Source organism: Portunus trituberculatus, chromosome 21 (genome assembly GCF_017591435.1).
Source record: "Portunus trituberculatus isolate SZX2019 chromosome 21, ASM1759143v1, whole genome shotgun sequence".
In the NCBI taxonomy this organism is placed as follows: Eukaryota; Metazoa; Arthropoda; class Malacostraca; order Decapoda; family Portunidae; genus Portunus; species Portunus trituberculatus.
Genome location: NC_059275.1, coordinates 15,436,114 through 15,454,490, shown reverse-complemented (window position 1 = coordinate 15,454,490; position 18,377 = coordinate 15,436,114). Strand labels below are relative to the sequence as shown.

At 39.5% G+C, this 18,377-nt stretch overlaps 1 protein-coding gene and 1 long non-coding RNA gene across 5 annotated transcripts in view; one reads left to right on the top strand and one right to left on the bottom strand.

Moving 5' to 3' along the window:
* The window catches only part of LOC123506968, a 28,209-nt gene extending 24,758 nt beyond the window's left edge, over positions 1 to 3,451 (top strand). The window contains exon 3 of the long non-coding RNA XR_006675557.1: positions 3,202 to 3,451. This is a non-coding gene — a long non-coding RNA (uncharacterized LOC123506968). The remainder of the gene's footprint in view (positions 1 to 3,201) is intronic.
* LOC123506967 (double-strand break repair protein MRE11-like) overlaps positions 1 to 18,377 on the bottom strand; it is a 35,968-nt gene extending 17,591 nt beyond the window's left edge. The window contains exons 1-14 of one of the 4 annotated variants that reach the window (XM_045259427.1): positions 18,313 to 18,335; positions 17,453 to 17,580; positions 15,709 to 15,801; positions 14,903 to 15,065; positions 14,657 to 14,790; positions 12,840 to 13,030; positions 12,381 to 12,585; positions 11,905 to 12,038; positions 11,524 to 11,785; positions 7,146 to 7,363; positions 4,049 to 4,203; positions 3,181 to 3,319; positions 2,793 to 2,926; positions 2,503 to 2,556 (exon numbers count right to left, since the gene is read on the bottom strand). In XM_045259427.1, coding sequence (XP_045115362.1) covers positions 2,503 to 2,556; positions 2,793 to 2,926; positions 3,181 to 3,319; positions 4,049 to 4,203; positions 7,146 to 7,363; positions 11,524 to 11,785; positions 11,905 to 12,038; positions 12,381 to 12,585; positions 12,840 to 13,030; positions 14,657 to 14,790; positions 14,903 to 15,065; positions 15,709 to 15,793 — 1,874 coding nt within the window. In that variant the 5' untranslated portion in view covers positions 15,794 to 15,801; positions 17,453 to 17,580; positions 18,313 to 18,335. Of the gene's footprint in view, positions 1 to 2,502; positions 2,557 to 2,792; positions 2,927 to 3,180; positions 3,320 to 4,048; positions 4,204 to 7,145; positions 7,364 to 11,523; positions 11,786 to 11,904; positions 12,039 to 12,380; positions 12,586 to 12,839; positions 13,031 to 14,656; positions 14,791 to 14,902; positions 15,066 to 15,708; positions 15,802 to 17,265; positions 17,386 to 17,452; positions 17,599 to 18,312 lie in introns of those variants that run through there. The other 3 variants (XM_045259428.1, XM_045259429.1, XM_045259430.1) reach the window with 3 other exon arrangements.

The following is an 18,377-nucleotide window of genomic DNA, read 5'->3' as shown; positions in this document are numbered from 1 at the left end:
TAAAGAGGTGTGTTGGGAGGACTGGTCAATGGAAGGATCAGAGACAACATGGGGAAATACACTATTGACACTGGCAATGGAAAATGTGTTAACTCAGTGGGTCAAAGAAGATACTAGGTTTGGAGGAGAGGAGCATCGTCAAGACTGGACTTGGTCTTTAGTACAGAGCCAATGGTCATTGAGGAGATGAGGGTGGAGTGCCCTTTAGCAAAGAGTGATCATGCAGTTTTGGAGTTCAAGGTGATAGACGAAGAGAAATCTAGAAGAAATGAAGAATATAAAGTGGGAAGATGGAATTATGCCAAGACAGATTTTGGAAACCTAAAGAAATTCTTTCAAGAGACAAATTGGATGAAATTCAAGAGTGCTAAGGAGCAAATGAAAAGTGGAAGGAATTTATAAAAATATACAAAGAAGGTGAGAAAAATTTGTACCAATAAGACAACATAGAGAAGTTGGAAAGCAGGACTGGTTTAACGATAGATGTGAAAAGGCTAGAACAAGAAAAGAGGATGCATGGAAGAGGTGGAGAAGGAAAAGACGGATTAAGCAGTGGGAAAGTTACAAAAGAGCAAGAAATGAATATGTGTTGATTAGAAGAGAAGAAAGAAAGAAACAAGAAAAGGATATAATTGATAAATGTAAAGACCAACCAAGGCTTTTTACAGACATGTGAACAACAACATCAAAAATAGAGAAAGTATTGAAAGTTTAGAAGTAAATGGAGTATGCAGTGAAGATCCCAGGAAATGGCAGAGGCTATGAATGGATGCTTTCGGAAGGTATTCACAAAGGAGACTGCTTTTGACAAACCACTGGTAATGGAACAGAAAGGGATTATGAAGGAGTTTCAAGTAACTGTGGAGGAGATCAAGAACATGATGGGGAGTTTAGAAGTGAGAAAAGCTGTGGGACCTGATGGGGTATCAGGATGGATTTTAAGAGAATGCAGGAGCAATTGGCAGAAAAAGTTTGTGAAGTAATTGATGCCTCATTAAGGGAAGGTGTAGTGCCCCAAGACTGGAAAAGAGCTAACATTGTCCCAATCTATAAATCAGGTAACAAGAGAGACCCATTGAACTATAGACCAGTGTCACTTACAAGTGTGGTAGCTAAGATGTGTGAGAGGGTGGTGAAGAATAGATGGACAGACTTCTTGGAGAAAAATGACATACTTTGTGAGTGTCAATTTGGTTTTAGAAAAGGGCGTTCATGCACGACAAACCTGATATGTTACTATTCGAGGGTGATAGATGTAATACAGGAAAGAGATGGTTGGGCTGATGGAATATATCTGGATTTAAAAAAGGCCTTTGATAAGGTACCACACCGGAGACTGATCTGGAAACTTGAAATGGTAGGAGGAGTGCATGGCAGTTTACTAAAATGGATGGAAGACTTTTGGTAGGAAGAGAAATGAGAACAATAATTAAGGACAGACCATCAGAATGGGGATTGGTGGAGAGTGGAGTTCCACAGGGATCAGTGTTGGCACCAGTAATGTTCGCGGTCTACATAAATGACATGGTGGATGGGGTGTCCAGTTATGTGAGCCTATTTGCAGGCGATGCAAAATTGTTAAGAAAAGTGAGATGTGACAAAGATTGCGAACTACTCCAGGAAGACTTGGACAGAATATGGAAATGGAGCTGTACATGGCAAATGGAGTTCAACACGACAAAATGCAAGAAAATAGAGTTTGGCAAGAGTGAAAGAAGAATCAGGAGTATGTACAAGATAGGAAATGAAGACAAAAACCAGTCATGAAGAAAAAGACCTTGGGGTGACAATTACCAATGACCTATCGCCAGAGAGACATATAAACAAAATAATTGGAGAAGTATTGAACTTATTGAGGAACATAAGAGTGGCGTTCGTATATTTAGATGAAGAAATGATGAAGAAAATAATTACTGCAATGATAAGACCGAGGCTTGAATATGCAACAATACAGTGGGCTCCGAACTTAAAGAAACACATAAGGAAACTAGAGAAAGTACAGAGGGCTGCAACGAAAATGGTGCCTGACTTAAGAGATTTGACTTATGAAGACAGACTGAAAAGAATGCAACTTCCGACCCTGGAAAACAGAAGAGAAAGGGAGACCTGATAGCAATATACAGAGTGATGATTGGCATGGAAAAATGGATAGGGAAGATCTGTGTATGTGGAATGGAAGAATGTCGAGAGGGCATGGGAAAAAACTAAAATGGCCACTTATAGGAGAGATGTGAAAAAATATAGCTTCCCTCATAGAAGGGTGGAAGCATGGAATAGTTTAGACGTGGAAGTGGTCAACGCAAGGAATATTCATGATTTTAAGAAAAAGCTGGACATTAATAGATATGGAGACGGGACAACACGAGCATAGCTCTTTTCCCGTATGTTACAATTAGGTAAATACAATTAGGTAAATACACACACACACACACACACACACACACACACACACACACACACACACACACACACACACACACACACACACACTTCAGTACGTACCCTCTGGAGCCACCCCTGCTGCCTCGACCTCCCCTGCCTCGTGCTCCTCTCCCACTGTTTACAAAGATTAAAATATTCTAATAATGAAATGCTACTCCCTGTAATAAAATTATATCCACAGTTATCAAGTTTTTTCATCTATATTTTTATCTTCATGCTTCTATACTAAAATAAAAATAAATGAAAATGGAAATACTACAAAAGACCCATATTTTGAGAATATGGATGTACACAAGTAAGGAAATACAGTCCCATCTCAACACTTGGAAACAATCAAAACACAATATTACCTTGATGGTAAAGAAAACTCCACATCACTATCATCATCGTCACTGATTCTGATGTCTTCATCTTCATCTTCATCTTGGTCTTTAGTGGAACCATTCTTAGCCTTGTTGACCTTAAGTGCTTCCAAAACCTGGAACTATGAGGACAAATATATAATAATAATAATTCCAAAACCTGAAACAATGAGGAAAAATATATAATAATAACCTTATGTTAACTTTGTGCTCTCAATCAACACCTACCACCTGCATCAGATTCAACATAGAAGTACTGCTCTAAAGTGAGACAAAAAGCTTCAATTATCCAAAAGGGAAAAGAGCTAACAGAGATATAGGTAAACAGAGTATCATAAAAATACTGCTCAAGAAAATAAATAAGGAGTACACAAACCTCATCCTCTTCCTTTTCCAGGTTGGCTGCAGCATTGCGTTCTGCTCTGAAGGCCAGAATGTCTGCTTCAAGCTCCTGAGGATCATCATAATCCTTATCCAGGCTGAGGAGATATTCCTGCATGCGTTGCACTTGATAGCTGCAAGCATAAAAAGTTTTATCATCAAAGCTACTATTAAATATCTTTTAAGATAAGACAAGCTATGACTTTTACTTTGTCAGTACCTAACATCTTGTAAGGAAAAAATAAACAATGTAGGGTACTCACAAAGGGTTGTCTATTAATGCCAATGAGTAGTGCTAATCCTTGTTGATTTGAGAGCATATTTATAACCACATATTTACAATCTGAAAATTCTGAAAATCTACAAGCCCAAATAATCTCATCTTATGCATTATAACTAGTTAATTCTAAAACTGTACTGTGATTGAAGTGTCTCCATGAATTAAGTCCAAGGTTTGAATCCCTTACTGCAGAGGTTCAACTTTTTTTTTTTGTTTACAATAAGTTTACAATAAGTTATAAGACCATCTACCCCCAGTAACTGACATCAAACAATAGTGACTGACAGACTCTCAATATGCAATGGTATACTGCAAAGGATATTACTAGATTAGGTATCTAAATACCCCTGGAAATCTTGTGAACCTGTGGCAGTTTACAAACTCCAAGATTGAGAGCCCTGGCCTTACTGAAAGGGCAAACAAAGGCTTGCCTTTTTTTTTCACACTATAAATGCTATTCATCTAGCATTGGGTAAATATGGAAGGCAACTGAAGTTGTAATCTTGCAACTTATTTTATGAAGGTTACCAATCCTGCTCACCTGTATATGTGGCCATGCATGCACATGCATATTGACACTCACTCTATCATAGCGGGCACTGCATGCCTGTCTTCCTTCTGCACATAGGCACTAATAGCAGCACTCATCCCCCGCTCAGTAAGGAGGCGCATTTCACATCCTGTTGTATCACTGTTCCGAAACATTTCCTCCACCATTCCCTCCACTGTGTTGGTCACCTTTACACAGAAAGATAAGCAAAGTAGCTACATTCTATGACTGACCACTAGTTCACAATAACAATAACATGATAGTTACACAATAATAATTATAATGATTATCACTTCATAAAACTTGCTTTGTACTACATACTTAAATGTTTACATGGATAATTTGTGATCTCAAGCAGCAAGTACTGTATTTATAGCCCTGGAACTTTAGGGTTTTGAGATGCAATAATTAGATAAAAGCTGAAACTTGGCTCAAGTATAGAGATTTGCAACCTGAACAACATATCAAAAGTCCCATGCACTCCCGCACTTGCGTTTGCCGCCATATTAGAATTCCTCTAAAATTAAAATATCTCAAACTAATAGTTTTATAAAAAAAAAAAAAAAAAAACACCACTCAATAAAAGCTGTTCAGAACTGATTGTTACATAGTACTGACCAGATTAATTTACAAACATAAGTAAATTTATATGGGGAAAAAAAATAAATAAAAAATATTGAAATTGAAGAAAAGTTTCTTTTCAAAGACAATTCTGATGGCCTCTTTGACAAAATGCTTTGAAACAAAAGTAGTAGAGCAAACTTTCTTCTTTTGAAATACATATACAAGTTTATACATATTTTAAAAAATATGGAAGTTATGAGTGAAAATATACAGAAAGTCGAGATGGCAAATTGTCACATATACAAAATTAAACAGTAAAAAAATAGCAACAGCTGTTTTACATATTTGTGCAATAAGTATGTCATAAAGGGTACTCATGTAAGAAATTAAAGTTTGAATTAGATCTGAACATCACACACTCAGAGCACACATTTATCCTTTAAATTTCATTTCCTTTCTTCTCAGTGTCTTCTTCAGTATCCTCCTCAAATGGTAGTGAATTTTCACATCCAGCACCACCACACTGGCCACACATGGATGAGCACAATAAACCAGCCCTCCGACATTCACATTGATGGCGGCAACCTTTCTGACTAGATATAATAGGTCATCTGGAGCTGGAGGTTTGATTGAAGGGATTGGTTTCAGTCCGGTTTTGCAACTCTCCCATCCCCATTTGACAGGAGGGAGATGGTTACCATGCCAATGTTGCACTTGGAGGAACACCCTAAATGAGTGCAAATGAGCTGCATCACTTGTTGGTGGCAATGTGGATAGCTGAAACTCTGATTTAATCTTTGCCACTGTTCTCTTGTATGCATAAAAGCAATACTTATCCAATGTTTGAGTTTTGTCAGCTCTATACACACTGTGTAATAGGCGTAACAAGACACAGCTGATCAATAAGCTGAAGGAACACCTGCAGTCTGCTGGTATTATGGTTATAGTTGCCAAGGATGATGCAGATACGTCCATTGTCCAAACTGCTTGGTCATTAGAAGATACTGGACAACATGTAGCAGTAGTGGGTGACAACACAGACTTGCTTGTACTTTTGTATCACTTTCTAAGTCATCCATGAAAATACTTTTCATTAAACCAGGTAAAGCCCACAATCCCAACAAGATCTAAGATATTAGCAAACTTCAAGCTAACATGGGACATCTTCGGCAACATCTGCTGTTCCTCCATGCAGTTACAGGCTGCGACACAACATCAGCTATATATGGGAAAGGGAAAAAAACGTCATTTGATATCCTGAAGAATAGCCAAGACATGTGCGACACAGTGTCTGTATTTGATAACCCAGAAGCATCGAAAGATGAAGTGTCCAAAGCTGGTGAAGCTTTCCTCCTTTCTGTGTATGGAGCTGACTAAACTCAAACATTGGATAAGTATTGCTTTTATGCATACAAGAGAACAGTGGCAAAGATTAAATCAGAGTTTCAGCTATCCACATTGCCACCAACAAGTGATGCAGCTCATTTGCACTCATTTAGGGTGTTCCTCCAAGTGCAACATTGGCATGGTAACCATCTCTCTCCTGTCAAATGGGGATGGGAGAGTTGCAAAACCAGACTGAAACCAATCCCTTCAATCAAACCTCCAGCTCCAGATGACCTATTATATCTAGTCAGCTGTAACTGTCGGAAAGGTTGCCGCCATCAATGTGAATGTCGGAGGGCTGGTTTATTGTGCTCATCCATGTGTGGCCAGTGCGGTGGTGCTGGAAGTGAAAATTCACTACCATTTGAGGAGGATACTGAAGAAGACACTGAGAAGAAAGGAAATGAAATTTAAAGGATAAATGTATGCTCTGAGTGTGTGATGTTCAGATCTAATTCAAACTTTAATTTCTTACATGAGTACCCTTTATGACATACTTATTGCACAAATATGTAAAACAGATGTTGCTATTTTTTTTACTGTTTAATTTTGTATATGTGACAATTTGCCATCGTGACTTTCTGTATATTTTCACTCATAACTTCCAAATTTTTAGAAATATGTATAAACTTGTATATATATTTCAAAAGAAGAAAGTTTGCTCTTCAACTTTTGTTTCGAAGCACTTTGTCAAACAAGCCATCAGTTGTGTTAAAATTGTCTTTGAAAAAAAACTTTTCTTCAATTTAAATATTTTGATTTTTTTCCATATAAATTTACTTATCTTTGTAAAATAATCTGGTCAGTACTATGTAACAATCAGTTCTGAACAGCTTTTATTGAGTAGTGATTTTGATAAAACTATTAGTTTAAGAGATATTTGAATTTTAGAGGAATTCTAATATGGCGGCCATTTTCCAATATGGCGGCTAACGCAAGCACGGGAGTGCATGGGATTTTTGATATGTTGTTCAGGTTACAAATCTCTATACTTGAGCCAAGTTTCAGTTTTTATCTAATTATTGCACTCAAACCATATATTTTTTTCCTAATGTTCCTGGGCTATTATACTCAGATACTTACATAGAAAACTTTCTGCTTCATGAAAATCACATATGCAGGACAGGGCTGCAGATAATGGAGAAGTGATGATGAAAATAATAGTGAAAATAACACTCACGTCATCTACATTGATAAGGTTTTCACAAAAACCCATGGAGGACTCCTGGCCACTGTCTGTGTTCTTCACTTTCTCCCGTACAAAGGAGACCAAGTCCTCTGTGTTAGCCACTAAGCCATCAAACTTAAATCCAAAGCGGGAGACATTGAAGATCTCGGCTTCATCAGAGTAGTGCACACGTACTCTTATTAAGGGTAGAGTGGGCTGCCGTGGGTGTCCTGAGTGAGAGACAATAGAGTGGTGGGGAGGCAGAGCTGATAACAAGAGCAGGAAAGGATAGAGCATAGAAAATCAAAACTATGCAAGAATCTCATGAACTCATAATTCTGCTATTTCCTCTAAATGGCTCTGAGACTTCTTTTTGTTTCATGATCAGCCCTAATGGCTGACTCAAAAACCACTCCTTGCAGCAAACAAAGCAAAGTCAAATATAATTAATGTTAACAGCACACTACAGTATGCGTGGAAAATCTTGATGCCACAGGGCCACCATAATTTTTCTTGCTGTAAGTGGTAGAGGCTCACAATTACATGCCCACAAAGGCAAGATGTCCTGATACTGGTAACCTTTTATAATGTCTATGACAGGGATGTGCAACCTTTTTTCCCAAAGGGCCACTAGTCACGACTCTGTTGGTATGGAGGGCCACATAACCTTACTATTTCATGTTATTTACTACGATCGAAGACATATTATGTGAGATTATACTGATAAAGATAGGAAATCATTTTGTTACTGATTTTATTTATATTGGGATCACAAAAATAAGAATTGTCCGAAACAAATGTATTTTCCTTACTATAAATGAGCAAATGAAAGGCTACCGTACATGATACACTTTCATTCGCACTCACTTGTACTAACACACATCAAACCACACAAAAGTTTTGCTTGCAAATTTTCTAAAGTCAATCACAAAACTGCAACATTAACAACTTACAGTACGCACTGGTAATCACAAATCAACCACAACAAATGAAGTCACAACGGAGACTGGTGAGGCAGCGGTACTGACAGGCGGGAACACACATACCACACTACAGTACGTGAACCGTACGTGTCAGACTCATAGACAGACACCCAATGGTCACTCAATCTAATATTTAAAAATGTCAAATAATATATTATTTTCTGTTCTAATATAATTCAAATCTGTACCTTAGTGAACAAAATAGAAAATATATGGTGATACTGGTACATGAGAATATGAATTTTGTCAAACTTTCGGTGGGCTCTACTTGGTAACTCTCTCTCTCTCTCTCTCTCTCTCTCTGAGGACCGCACTATAGTTTATTTATTTTTAGGAGAAAGGGCCGCAATGGAAGCCTTTGAGGGCTGCATGCGGGCCTTGGGCCGCAAGTTGCACAAGGCTGGTCTAAGAAGTAGGCAACAGTGTGTGAGTCACCTCAGTTTGCTGTTCAGCTGATATAGAGAGAGTATGGTCTGTCATCTGGTGTGCCAAACATGGAAAGTGGGGTGAGTGCAGTAGCCTCACCAGCATCCTTGAAACAATGTGCAAACCACTGTATTCTTCTCAGCCTAATTCCTATTTGAATGAAAAGAAATGGGAATCATGATCAGCCTTGTATGATGTAAGTATCTCCTTGCTTATAGTCATTTTAGGCATGTCGAGAGGGTGAGAAAAAGCAAAATAGTAGCACAGTTAGCGTTTGTTTGACACGCCTATCAGGTAAACAACAAATTAACGTGACTCACACTGCTGCCTACTCCCCAGACAGTGTGAAAGGTTGCCAGTTAGTATTCCAAAAGCATCAGAACATCTTGCCTTCCCAGGAAGGCACTAGGTGTGAACCTCAACTACTTACCATGAAAAGTAATGACATTGGCCACATGGTGTCAAGACTGCACATACTGTAAATATCTAGATATGTATATGCACCTCCACAAAAAGCATGGTTGAAACAAGATCCCTACACGCAAACACAACACTGAAATGGTGGAGGACAGGATTAGATGGAGGAGACTCATCAAAAACAGTGACTCTGCATAGAAATGAGAAAATAAGACTGCAGAAGAATACTTAAGACATAGAATGTAACATTCCTGGAGACAAAAAAAAAACTACCACAAGTAGGTAACTGAAGGTCAGTTGCCCATGTATATCTAAGTCACTCAGGGCCAAATAGATGGAGCAGTATGCCCATAACACAGAAATACATCTTCACATAGCAGCACCCAGAGTAACCTAGTCTTAATTCTTAACAATGGGGTAACATAATAATACTACTAATAATACAGGTACTTTTTGAATTACGCGAGGGATATATTCCTGAAGGGATTATGTAATGTAAAAATTGCATAAAGTAAACATAATTACTGAATTAAACTGTACAGCACACACCAAGCCTTGAGGATTGCATTCAACTGACATTAAGTTGAAGGATACAGCATGTTGGCAGTACACCTGGGGAACACCTGGTGATACCTGGGGCTGTATTCAACATAGTTATCGTCATGTCTCACAGAATTTCTGACTGACAGACTGTCACTCCACTGGCATCTGACCCTCTTAAGGCTCACAATTTGTCAACTTTAGATAAATAGAAAGAAATAGGTTCTTGACAATTTTCTTTCATCTACATTATTTTATCATATTACTACTTTTGGGAATAGACAGTATATCCAAACAAAAGAGCATAATAAAAGAGATAAGATTATGCCCAACACATGCATATCACGTGGGGCAAGATTTGTTTAGGTTTTGGGAAAATTGATAGTACCCCTCCCGGCAGTTATTTATAATAATGCATTATTGTATCAAAGGAGGACATTATTTGGGCATCATTACTGATATTTACTGTTATATTAATAATATAAGCAGTTGGAGATTGTGTTATGGCACATACAGCCATGTTCCCACAATGCTGACAGGATTCCCCACTACGGAACTAAACTAGCCGCGCAACTTGATTTTCTCAACATTGTGTTATTCTAAATAATATGTGTAATATGAACAAATCACTAGGTTTCTTACTTTGAGTTATTCCAAAATCGCATATTTTAAATATGCATAAATTGCGAAACCTTTGTAATAATAATAATAATAAAAATAGTAATACAGTAATCCCTCCCGTATCCGAACTAATTGGGCCACAGGTGGTTCGGATATTGCGAGGATCCGGATACGCGAGGTAAAAGTAAATCCCCCCCTTCCTACCTCCACCACGTCACTGTAGTGCTCAATTTTTAATGTCTAAATGAATGACAGTGGATAGAAATACACACAAATCACTTATTTGCAGAAATTGGAGAATTGTATTGGAAGAATACAATACAGTAGTGCATATGTACATACATTATGGAAGGTGAGTGCGCCTGTTTCATCATCCCGTGTGGTCTAGCGGCGACATGTTTGTGTACGCATTACTTATCTGCCTCCTCCGATGCCGACTTCAGCTCCACATCAATATCCTGTTGGTGGTATAATGCATACGTACTTAGTTAAGTATTTTTCTTATATATAATATAAGTAATACAGTCCAGTTTCGTCAGCTTTGTACAGCTGTTCAAGTAAAAGCCCTTCTCTCTGTATCAAATCTTTTACTTCTTTGCAGTACTGATCAATTACCTCATCATTTGCATCAAGACTTTCACCATACACTTTCTTGCCGGTTAACCCATGTCATAGTTTAAATCGATAAAGCCACCCTTCTGAAGTCTTAAATCCTTGCAGCCTGATGTTGCTTGCAAATCTCTCTGCAGCCATTTTAAGTTCAGTACCACGCACCATTACACCACTAGCACGTTGCTGCTGATACCACTTTATAATACACTGGTCTAGCTCAACATTCTTCAGCTTGGCCATCATTTTTCCATCCTTTTTCTTGCCGGTCTTTGATGCAACTGAAAAATCGTCAGTGTAGGCTGCAATTTTTTCTCGAGCCTTTTTCAGATCACAAAGGGAAGACTTTGGGATGCTGAATTCTTCCTAAATGCGTGCACTCGACCAGCCTTCATCACACCGACGTAATATTTCCTGCTTCATCTCCAAAGTCAGCACTTTCCTGGGTCGTTTTGCAGGTGGAGGGGCCATATTAGTCCGAAAATTATTGCCAGTATACAGCCGACGTTCACTAGTTGGAGAACATCAGAGAAGTGACCCGGGCCAGCCGTGACCCAGGTTGAGTGAGAGGCGGGAAGCACAAGCGCGCCGCCACGCGGGAAATGTGTAATTTGGCAACACCCCACAGTCGCGTGCGGGAAATTCAAACCACTCAGAGCCCATGTTTGGATTCGTGGGGCCAGTCTAGGAATGGTTCGGATATTGGCAAGGTTCAGATAATGGCGGTTTGGATACGGGAGGGATTACTGTAATAATAACAATCTATATAATGAACAGCTATCTCAAACACATACCTGTCAGCAGCTTCTTGGCTCCCTTGAGGAGCTCCCTCACCCGATGCTCTACAAATAATTCCACTGGGTTATCTTTAATCTGGGCCTGGGAAGCGGCATCACTGGCCTTGCTTCCCCGTCCTCGTCCTCGTCCTTTCCCCTTGGCCTCCCCTAATGCTTTGGCTTTCATCAAGAGTTCCCAAGTGCTCTCCTCTTTGGTTAGTTCCGTCTTCTTGATACGCTTCACTTCATCCTCTATGTTGTACTCCGAAAGAAACACTTCCTGTTGGTGAAGTTGGATATGAGGCAAGGTGGCATGCATGTCTTGTGTTGAACTATTTAGGGATAGGTTAACACTCATAGTACAGACAACATACTATACATTAACAGATAAATACAGACCTCAAACAGGAAGGGACGCACAGTCTTGAGAGGCAGGGGATCAACTTTGAACTGGTGGTGGCTGTTCACCTGCAGTAAGAAGGCACACTTTTCTTCTGCTTCACCAGGGGTTAGTGAGGTAGCAACAGAACTACCTGTTGGGAGAGGAGGCTTACTTATTGCTTCTTGCTATTTCTTTTTTTGTCTATCGATGAAGTCTGTGGAAAGTTAGTGGTCTTATTCCTCTTAATAGAATCTTTGTAATTTACACCCTAGGGAAACATTAAATGGCAGAGTAATGGATATACCTGATAACTAAAAATAATTATAGAAAATTTTATTCTGTAAAAGAAAAAGAGAGAGAGAGAGAGAGAGAGAGAGAGAGAGAGAGAGAGAGAGAGAGAGAGAGAGAGAGAGAGAGAGAGAGAGAGAGAGAGAATTAGGTACCTGAAAACATCTCATATGAATATTTTGACAACTAAGGCAAATGCCAATACCTGGCTGCAAGACATGGAAGTTCTGATGGGAGTGCCGTGGCTCCTTTATGCAGTCATGTTCGTGGCCCCAGATGACGAGGTCCAGGAATGGATCAAGGAAGCTCTCAGGCAAGTAATTAGAAGGTCCACGTTTGGCATGGTTCTGGTGCACTGTCATTAGATTGAACCACTCTGTGAGGGACTCCTTGGGCCGCAGCATCTTGACCTGGTGAGACAATGCACAATGAAGAGCAAGTTTGATGAAAAGTAAAGAAAAAAACAAAGCAAATAAACTTTACACCACATATCTCTGTCATCCATTCTTGAACAAGAAGTCCTCACTATCTGAAATCTCAAATGAGACATAAAATAAGTGTGGTTAAAATGGAAAGCAATAATATAATAATTACCTGCTTTCAATGTGGCATTATACTACACATTAACATACTCATTATACAGCAGCAGCAGCAGCAACATTACCTTATTTTCCACAAAGAGACGGTGTAACCTTTCATCTTTGATTGAGGACAGGCCATACAGAGCCAGCTTGGTATTGCCTTTCTCCATCAGAACGGGTGAGATCTTTATGTCATTCAAATCAGACACGCGACCAAAGTAGTTGATAAGCCCTGCACTAGACAGCATCTCCAGGGCACACAGTAATCCCATGCCTGTCCAGTAGACAAGGAGAATGAGAGAAGATAGATAAAACAAGGAATTACTATTAACTAATAAGCATTATGAAGTTTAAATATAACACATATTTAAAGCTGACCAAAATCTGCCTTGGCCTTGGTCATTATCTATGGGCCTAACCCAATCCAACAATACAACCGTAACAAAGGTCTGGCTCACTAAAACTAAATGTGAACGCAAGGAAGGGAAGATGTCTGAGAGATGTTAAAAAATAAAGTTTCCCGCAAAGATGTTTGAGTGAAGAAGTGGTGTCAGCAACGAGTGTGCAAAGTTTTAAAGAAAAATTGGATAAGTGTAGATATGGAGACAGGGCCACACGAGCGTAAAGCCCAGGCCCTGTAAAACTACAACTAGGTAAATACACACACACACACACTGGGCACAGCGAGGCAAATAGGCAAGCCTCTTATGTGTAGCTCCTGTTCACCTAGCCGCAGGTAGGTACGGAGTGTAACTTGAGGAGTTGTGGCCTCGCTGTCTTGTTGTGTGGAGTGTGTTGTGGTCTCAGTCCTACCCGAAGATCGATTTATGAGCTCTGAGGTCCCTCCGTAATGGGGAAGGCTGGCTGGGTGACCAGTAGACGACTGTGGTGGTGGTGAATTACACACACACACACACACACACACACACACACACACACACACACACACACACACACACACACACACACACACACACAGACAGACAGACAGACAGACAGACAGACAGTGGTTAGAGCGCTGGCTTCACAAGTCAGAGGACCGGGGTTCAATTCCCTGGCCGGGTGGAGATATTTGGGTGTGTCTCCTTTCACGTGTAGCCCCTGTTCACCTAGCAGTGAGTAGGTACGGGATGTAAATCGAGGAGTTGTGACCTTGTTGTTCCGGTGTGTGGTGTGTGCCTGGTCTCAGGCCTATCCGAAGATCGGAAATAATGAGCTCTGAGCTCGTTCCGTAGGGTAACGTCTGGCTGTCTCGTCAGAGACTGCAGCAGATCAAACAGTGAATTACAAACACACACACACACACACACACACACACACACACACACACACACACACTATATGGACAAGGAAATGATGAAGAAATTGATAAGTACTAAAATAAGACCTAGATTGGAATATGCAGGAGTTGTGTGGACTCCCCATAAAAAGAAACACATAAGAAAATTAGAGAGACTACAGAAAATGGCTACAAGAATGGTTCCAGAATTTAAAGGGATGGCATATGAGGAGAGACTAAAGGCAATGGATCTACCAACCTTGGAGCAGAGAAGAGAGAGAGGGGATCTGATACAAGTTTATAAATTGATTAACGGAATGGATGAAGTGGATAATGAGAAACTGATCCTGAGAGAAGAATATGACTTTAGAAGCACAAGATCGCATAGTAAGAAACTAAGGAAGGACGATGTCTGAGAGATATTAAAAATTTAGTTTCCCGCAAAGATGTGTTGAGACTTGGAACAGTTTGAGTGAGGAAGTGGTATCAGCAAAGAGTGTACATAGTTTTAAAGAAAAATTGGATAAGTGTAGATATGGAGACGGGACCACACGAGCATAAAGCCCAGGCCCTGTAAAACTACAACTAGGTAAATACAACTAGATAAATACACACACACACCTGCAGGGTCATCATGATTCCCATGGATGGAGAACACTGGTATGGCCACATTCAAGTTTGGATCAAGGAAGTTGACCTGCTTGGTATGAGGAAAGTTCACTGCAGGATCACTCAATATGTTGAAGTGTACTGGCCTGGAGTGCAAGGAGCAGACTGGTTACAAAGTTCCTGGACCATTTAGTTAAATTTCAGTACTATTATAATGATTGCCAGAATAGCAAATTTCATCAACCACACTCTTCTTACCTGTCCCCGAAGGTGTATTTACGCAGCAGATCCATGCAGCGCACCTGGCAGTAGCGGGACGGCTTGTTCTCATGAAAGAGATCACCACCTAGAAGGATGAAGTCCACATTGTGCTCTACTGCCAGCTCCAGCACCTCCTCAAAGCTCTGGAAGCTGTCATTACCTGAGGAGGATTATATGATCATAGTTAGGCAGGAGTGTATGGAGTATCTAGGATAGTAAGAAAGATCTGGCCAATGAAGAAGAGTGGTGAAAAGAAAAATGGAAGTGGTGGAAATGAGAGTACTGAGGTGGATGAGTGGAGTGATAAGGAAGGATAGAATTAAGAATGAAGTCATAAGAAGTATAGTGAAGGTTACAAATGTGAATAAGAAGGTGCAGTTGTGGTTGAGATGTTATGAGGGAGGAGAGAAACTATGAAAGACACATTGGACATGGAGGTGGATGGCAGGAGGAAGAGAGGAAGACCCAAGATGAGATGGAAAGACTGTACTGTAGTGGAGAGCAGGGAGAAGAACTTTGACCTTGGAATGGTGGACAGGAATAGATAGAGAAGATTTATCAAAAACAGCAACTCTGCACAGAAATGGGATAATAAGGCTGCAGAAGAAGAATACTTACGACATGATTATGATAATAATGTCTGAATGTTATAATGACACAAAATTTCTGCAGTATTGTTATCAAATCTTTTGATAAAAAAAAAAAAAAAAAAAAAAAAGACAACTTCCTTAAAAACTGTTGCATGATAAAAGGCAAGTTTCTGATATGATTTTTATTGTGCTCAGGTTATCTTATAACTTTACCTCTCTCAGGATGCTTCTCTGCATAGCCAAGGTGGGTGTCCGTGGCCACTAAGATGCGGAAAGAGTCGTCGTCCTCTGTTGCCATTACTCCACCTGAATACATGATCAATGTTAACATGGCTTCCCTCATTTGTCTAACTGTAAAATCTCTCTAAATTGATTAATTTCTTGTTTAATTCTTCTACCTTTTTGGTGCTTGTTTAAAATGATGGGAATTATCCCATGATCACTTATCATGGGATAATTCCCCCCTGTGCCAAAGACAGAATCAAGTGGCAATGCAAATTCTTAAATTTTGTTGAAAAAAGTAGGATTGTGAATACAGTTAGGAAAAGAGGCAACACACAGTGTACCTACTGTCTTCCTCTGAAATCAAGACCAAATCAAGTATGTTTCCAGAAGGGATAAATGTAGATTCTTTCATGAAATGAGTCAGCCTCAGAATCATAAAACATTGGTAAAATTGATCAATGTGTGAAAGACCCCTGCATGCTATGTTATTAGTCCATTAGAAAGAGAAAAAAATTCCCAGTACAAAAATTTCCTTAGTTACTAGAACAAAAACAAAAAGTTTAAAAGGTGGGCATTTTCATTGGCAGTTTATGACGGGAGATGATAAACAATTAGTAAATAGAGGTTGAAATCTTAAAGAAAAATTGCTAGTGTTAGTCCTGTGTGTGTGTATCAATTTCTGTAAAATATAGTTTGTTAGAGACATATAAACCAACACTGTTTATAAACCAAACCAATCTCTTTATTTGGGTAGGTCCAAACAAGATAAAGGAACACAACATAGTAACCAAGTTTCACTTATATCTAAAATGGATAAGTTGTGATTGGTTGAAAATGTAAACAAATAAATAATCTTATTCTTTAAAGCGTTAAATTAACATGGGCAAGTAATAATGAAAATAGTACAATACTGAGTTAAGTGTCCCTCAGGAAATGTCAAGATGTTTACAGGAGTCTGAGTAGGAGGAAAGACTGCTGGAGAAGTATCAGCAGGAAGGCATGAGTTGTCAGAAGCACAGCACCATCTGTGTTGGCAGGACAGTCTGGATCAACTAATACTTGGAAATGAATCATCTTGGGCTGATTACTGATAGTGGTGTATTCTTGAGTGACATGACCTTTTCTAAGGTTTCCATGGTTAGATTAGTTTAGGTTAGGTTAGTTTAGTTTAAAGGTTAGGGTAACTTAGTTTTAATGATAGGGGAAACCAATATAGATAAAATAACATTTCCTTAAAAAGGCTAAGGACTTTAACAAAGGAAAGCCTTGCAATTTTTTTTTTCAACTCCTCTTCCTTCCACAGTTGGTTCCTTCCCCCGACAACTAACCCAATATGCGTGGTATATACTACCTGTGGTGCCTAGCACATAAATACTTAGGATCAGAATGGGGCATGAATGTGCTTTGGGCGGCCTTGGGGCCTTTACCGTTGCCATACTAGAGTAAATTACGATAATAAAAACACCGAAGCCTACACGAGACAATTCCTGTATATCACAAATATGCTGATGTCTAGTAATCATTGCTGCTCATTAATTAGCTTACCATTCTATTAAAGCTTCCCAAATTATCATGTGTGTTGCCTTAGATGGAGGCGGTGTGGATACATGACACCCTCGCTTACCACACCTCCTACACACCCTGACATGCCTCCCCATACACCTCAACACTCACTGCACTCCTCACTTCATCACATGCGGCCTTTGAGATCGTGCTACAAGTCAGCGCTCACCTCAAGGACACTTCAAAAGGCCGGTAGCTGTGTGGTGCCGATCAGGTGGTCGGGCTGGGGGAGGTACAGCGTGACAGCAACTCCCGCGCTGATCATCAAATCTCCTGCTCTTGATCTTTGACGTTTTACTTCGATTCCAAGGGAAACTGCCATAGTTACTCGTATATATTTTATCAGCAAGTGACTAAATATTGGTGGTGGTAATTAAAATTTTTCATCAACCAACACTTCTCCAATTACCTCTACTATAACAACCTTTGTAATTGCATGAATTCTATTTTGGTATCTACATACATTATTATGCAAGAATGCCTCTCGCTGACAACCAATGACGAAAGACAGCTCATTCAACCTTCCTAGAAGTGGTTTCAGATCGATCCAATCTTATTCACGGATTTAGGATAAAAACTTCTCCCCTACCTAAGACGAATCACAAAGTTGCATAAATTTATTTAACCTTTTGACTTGCGTATTTTTGTACCTAGTGTGCTAATAGGGAGGCACACGTAAATGAGTGCATACCAAGGAGGTTGAATAAGAGACGGCGGCATGACGTAAAAAAAAAAAAAAAAAAAAAATGATGCCAGCCCGCTATTGATCATGCAGCTGCTGCCCCTACCCCCATTACACCCAAAACATAACCTGCCGCCCACTGAAAATGCATGGGAACGCCTGAGTTATCCTTAAGGTACGTAAAATATACCTAAAAAAAGTTTAAGTACACTGAAAACACAACGAAATGCACCTAAAACATACTTATAACACTCCAAACACCATGCAACACTTAAGACACCAAACATAGTATCCCAAAGCACATAAAATGTACTATAAAGAACATTAAAATTAAAAAGGACACTTACCTAAATAATACAGCCTGGCTCCTCTTATTCCACCTTTATTTTTTTTTCTTCATCCTCCTCCTTTG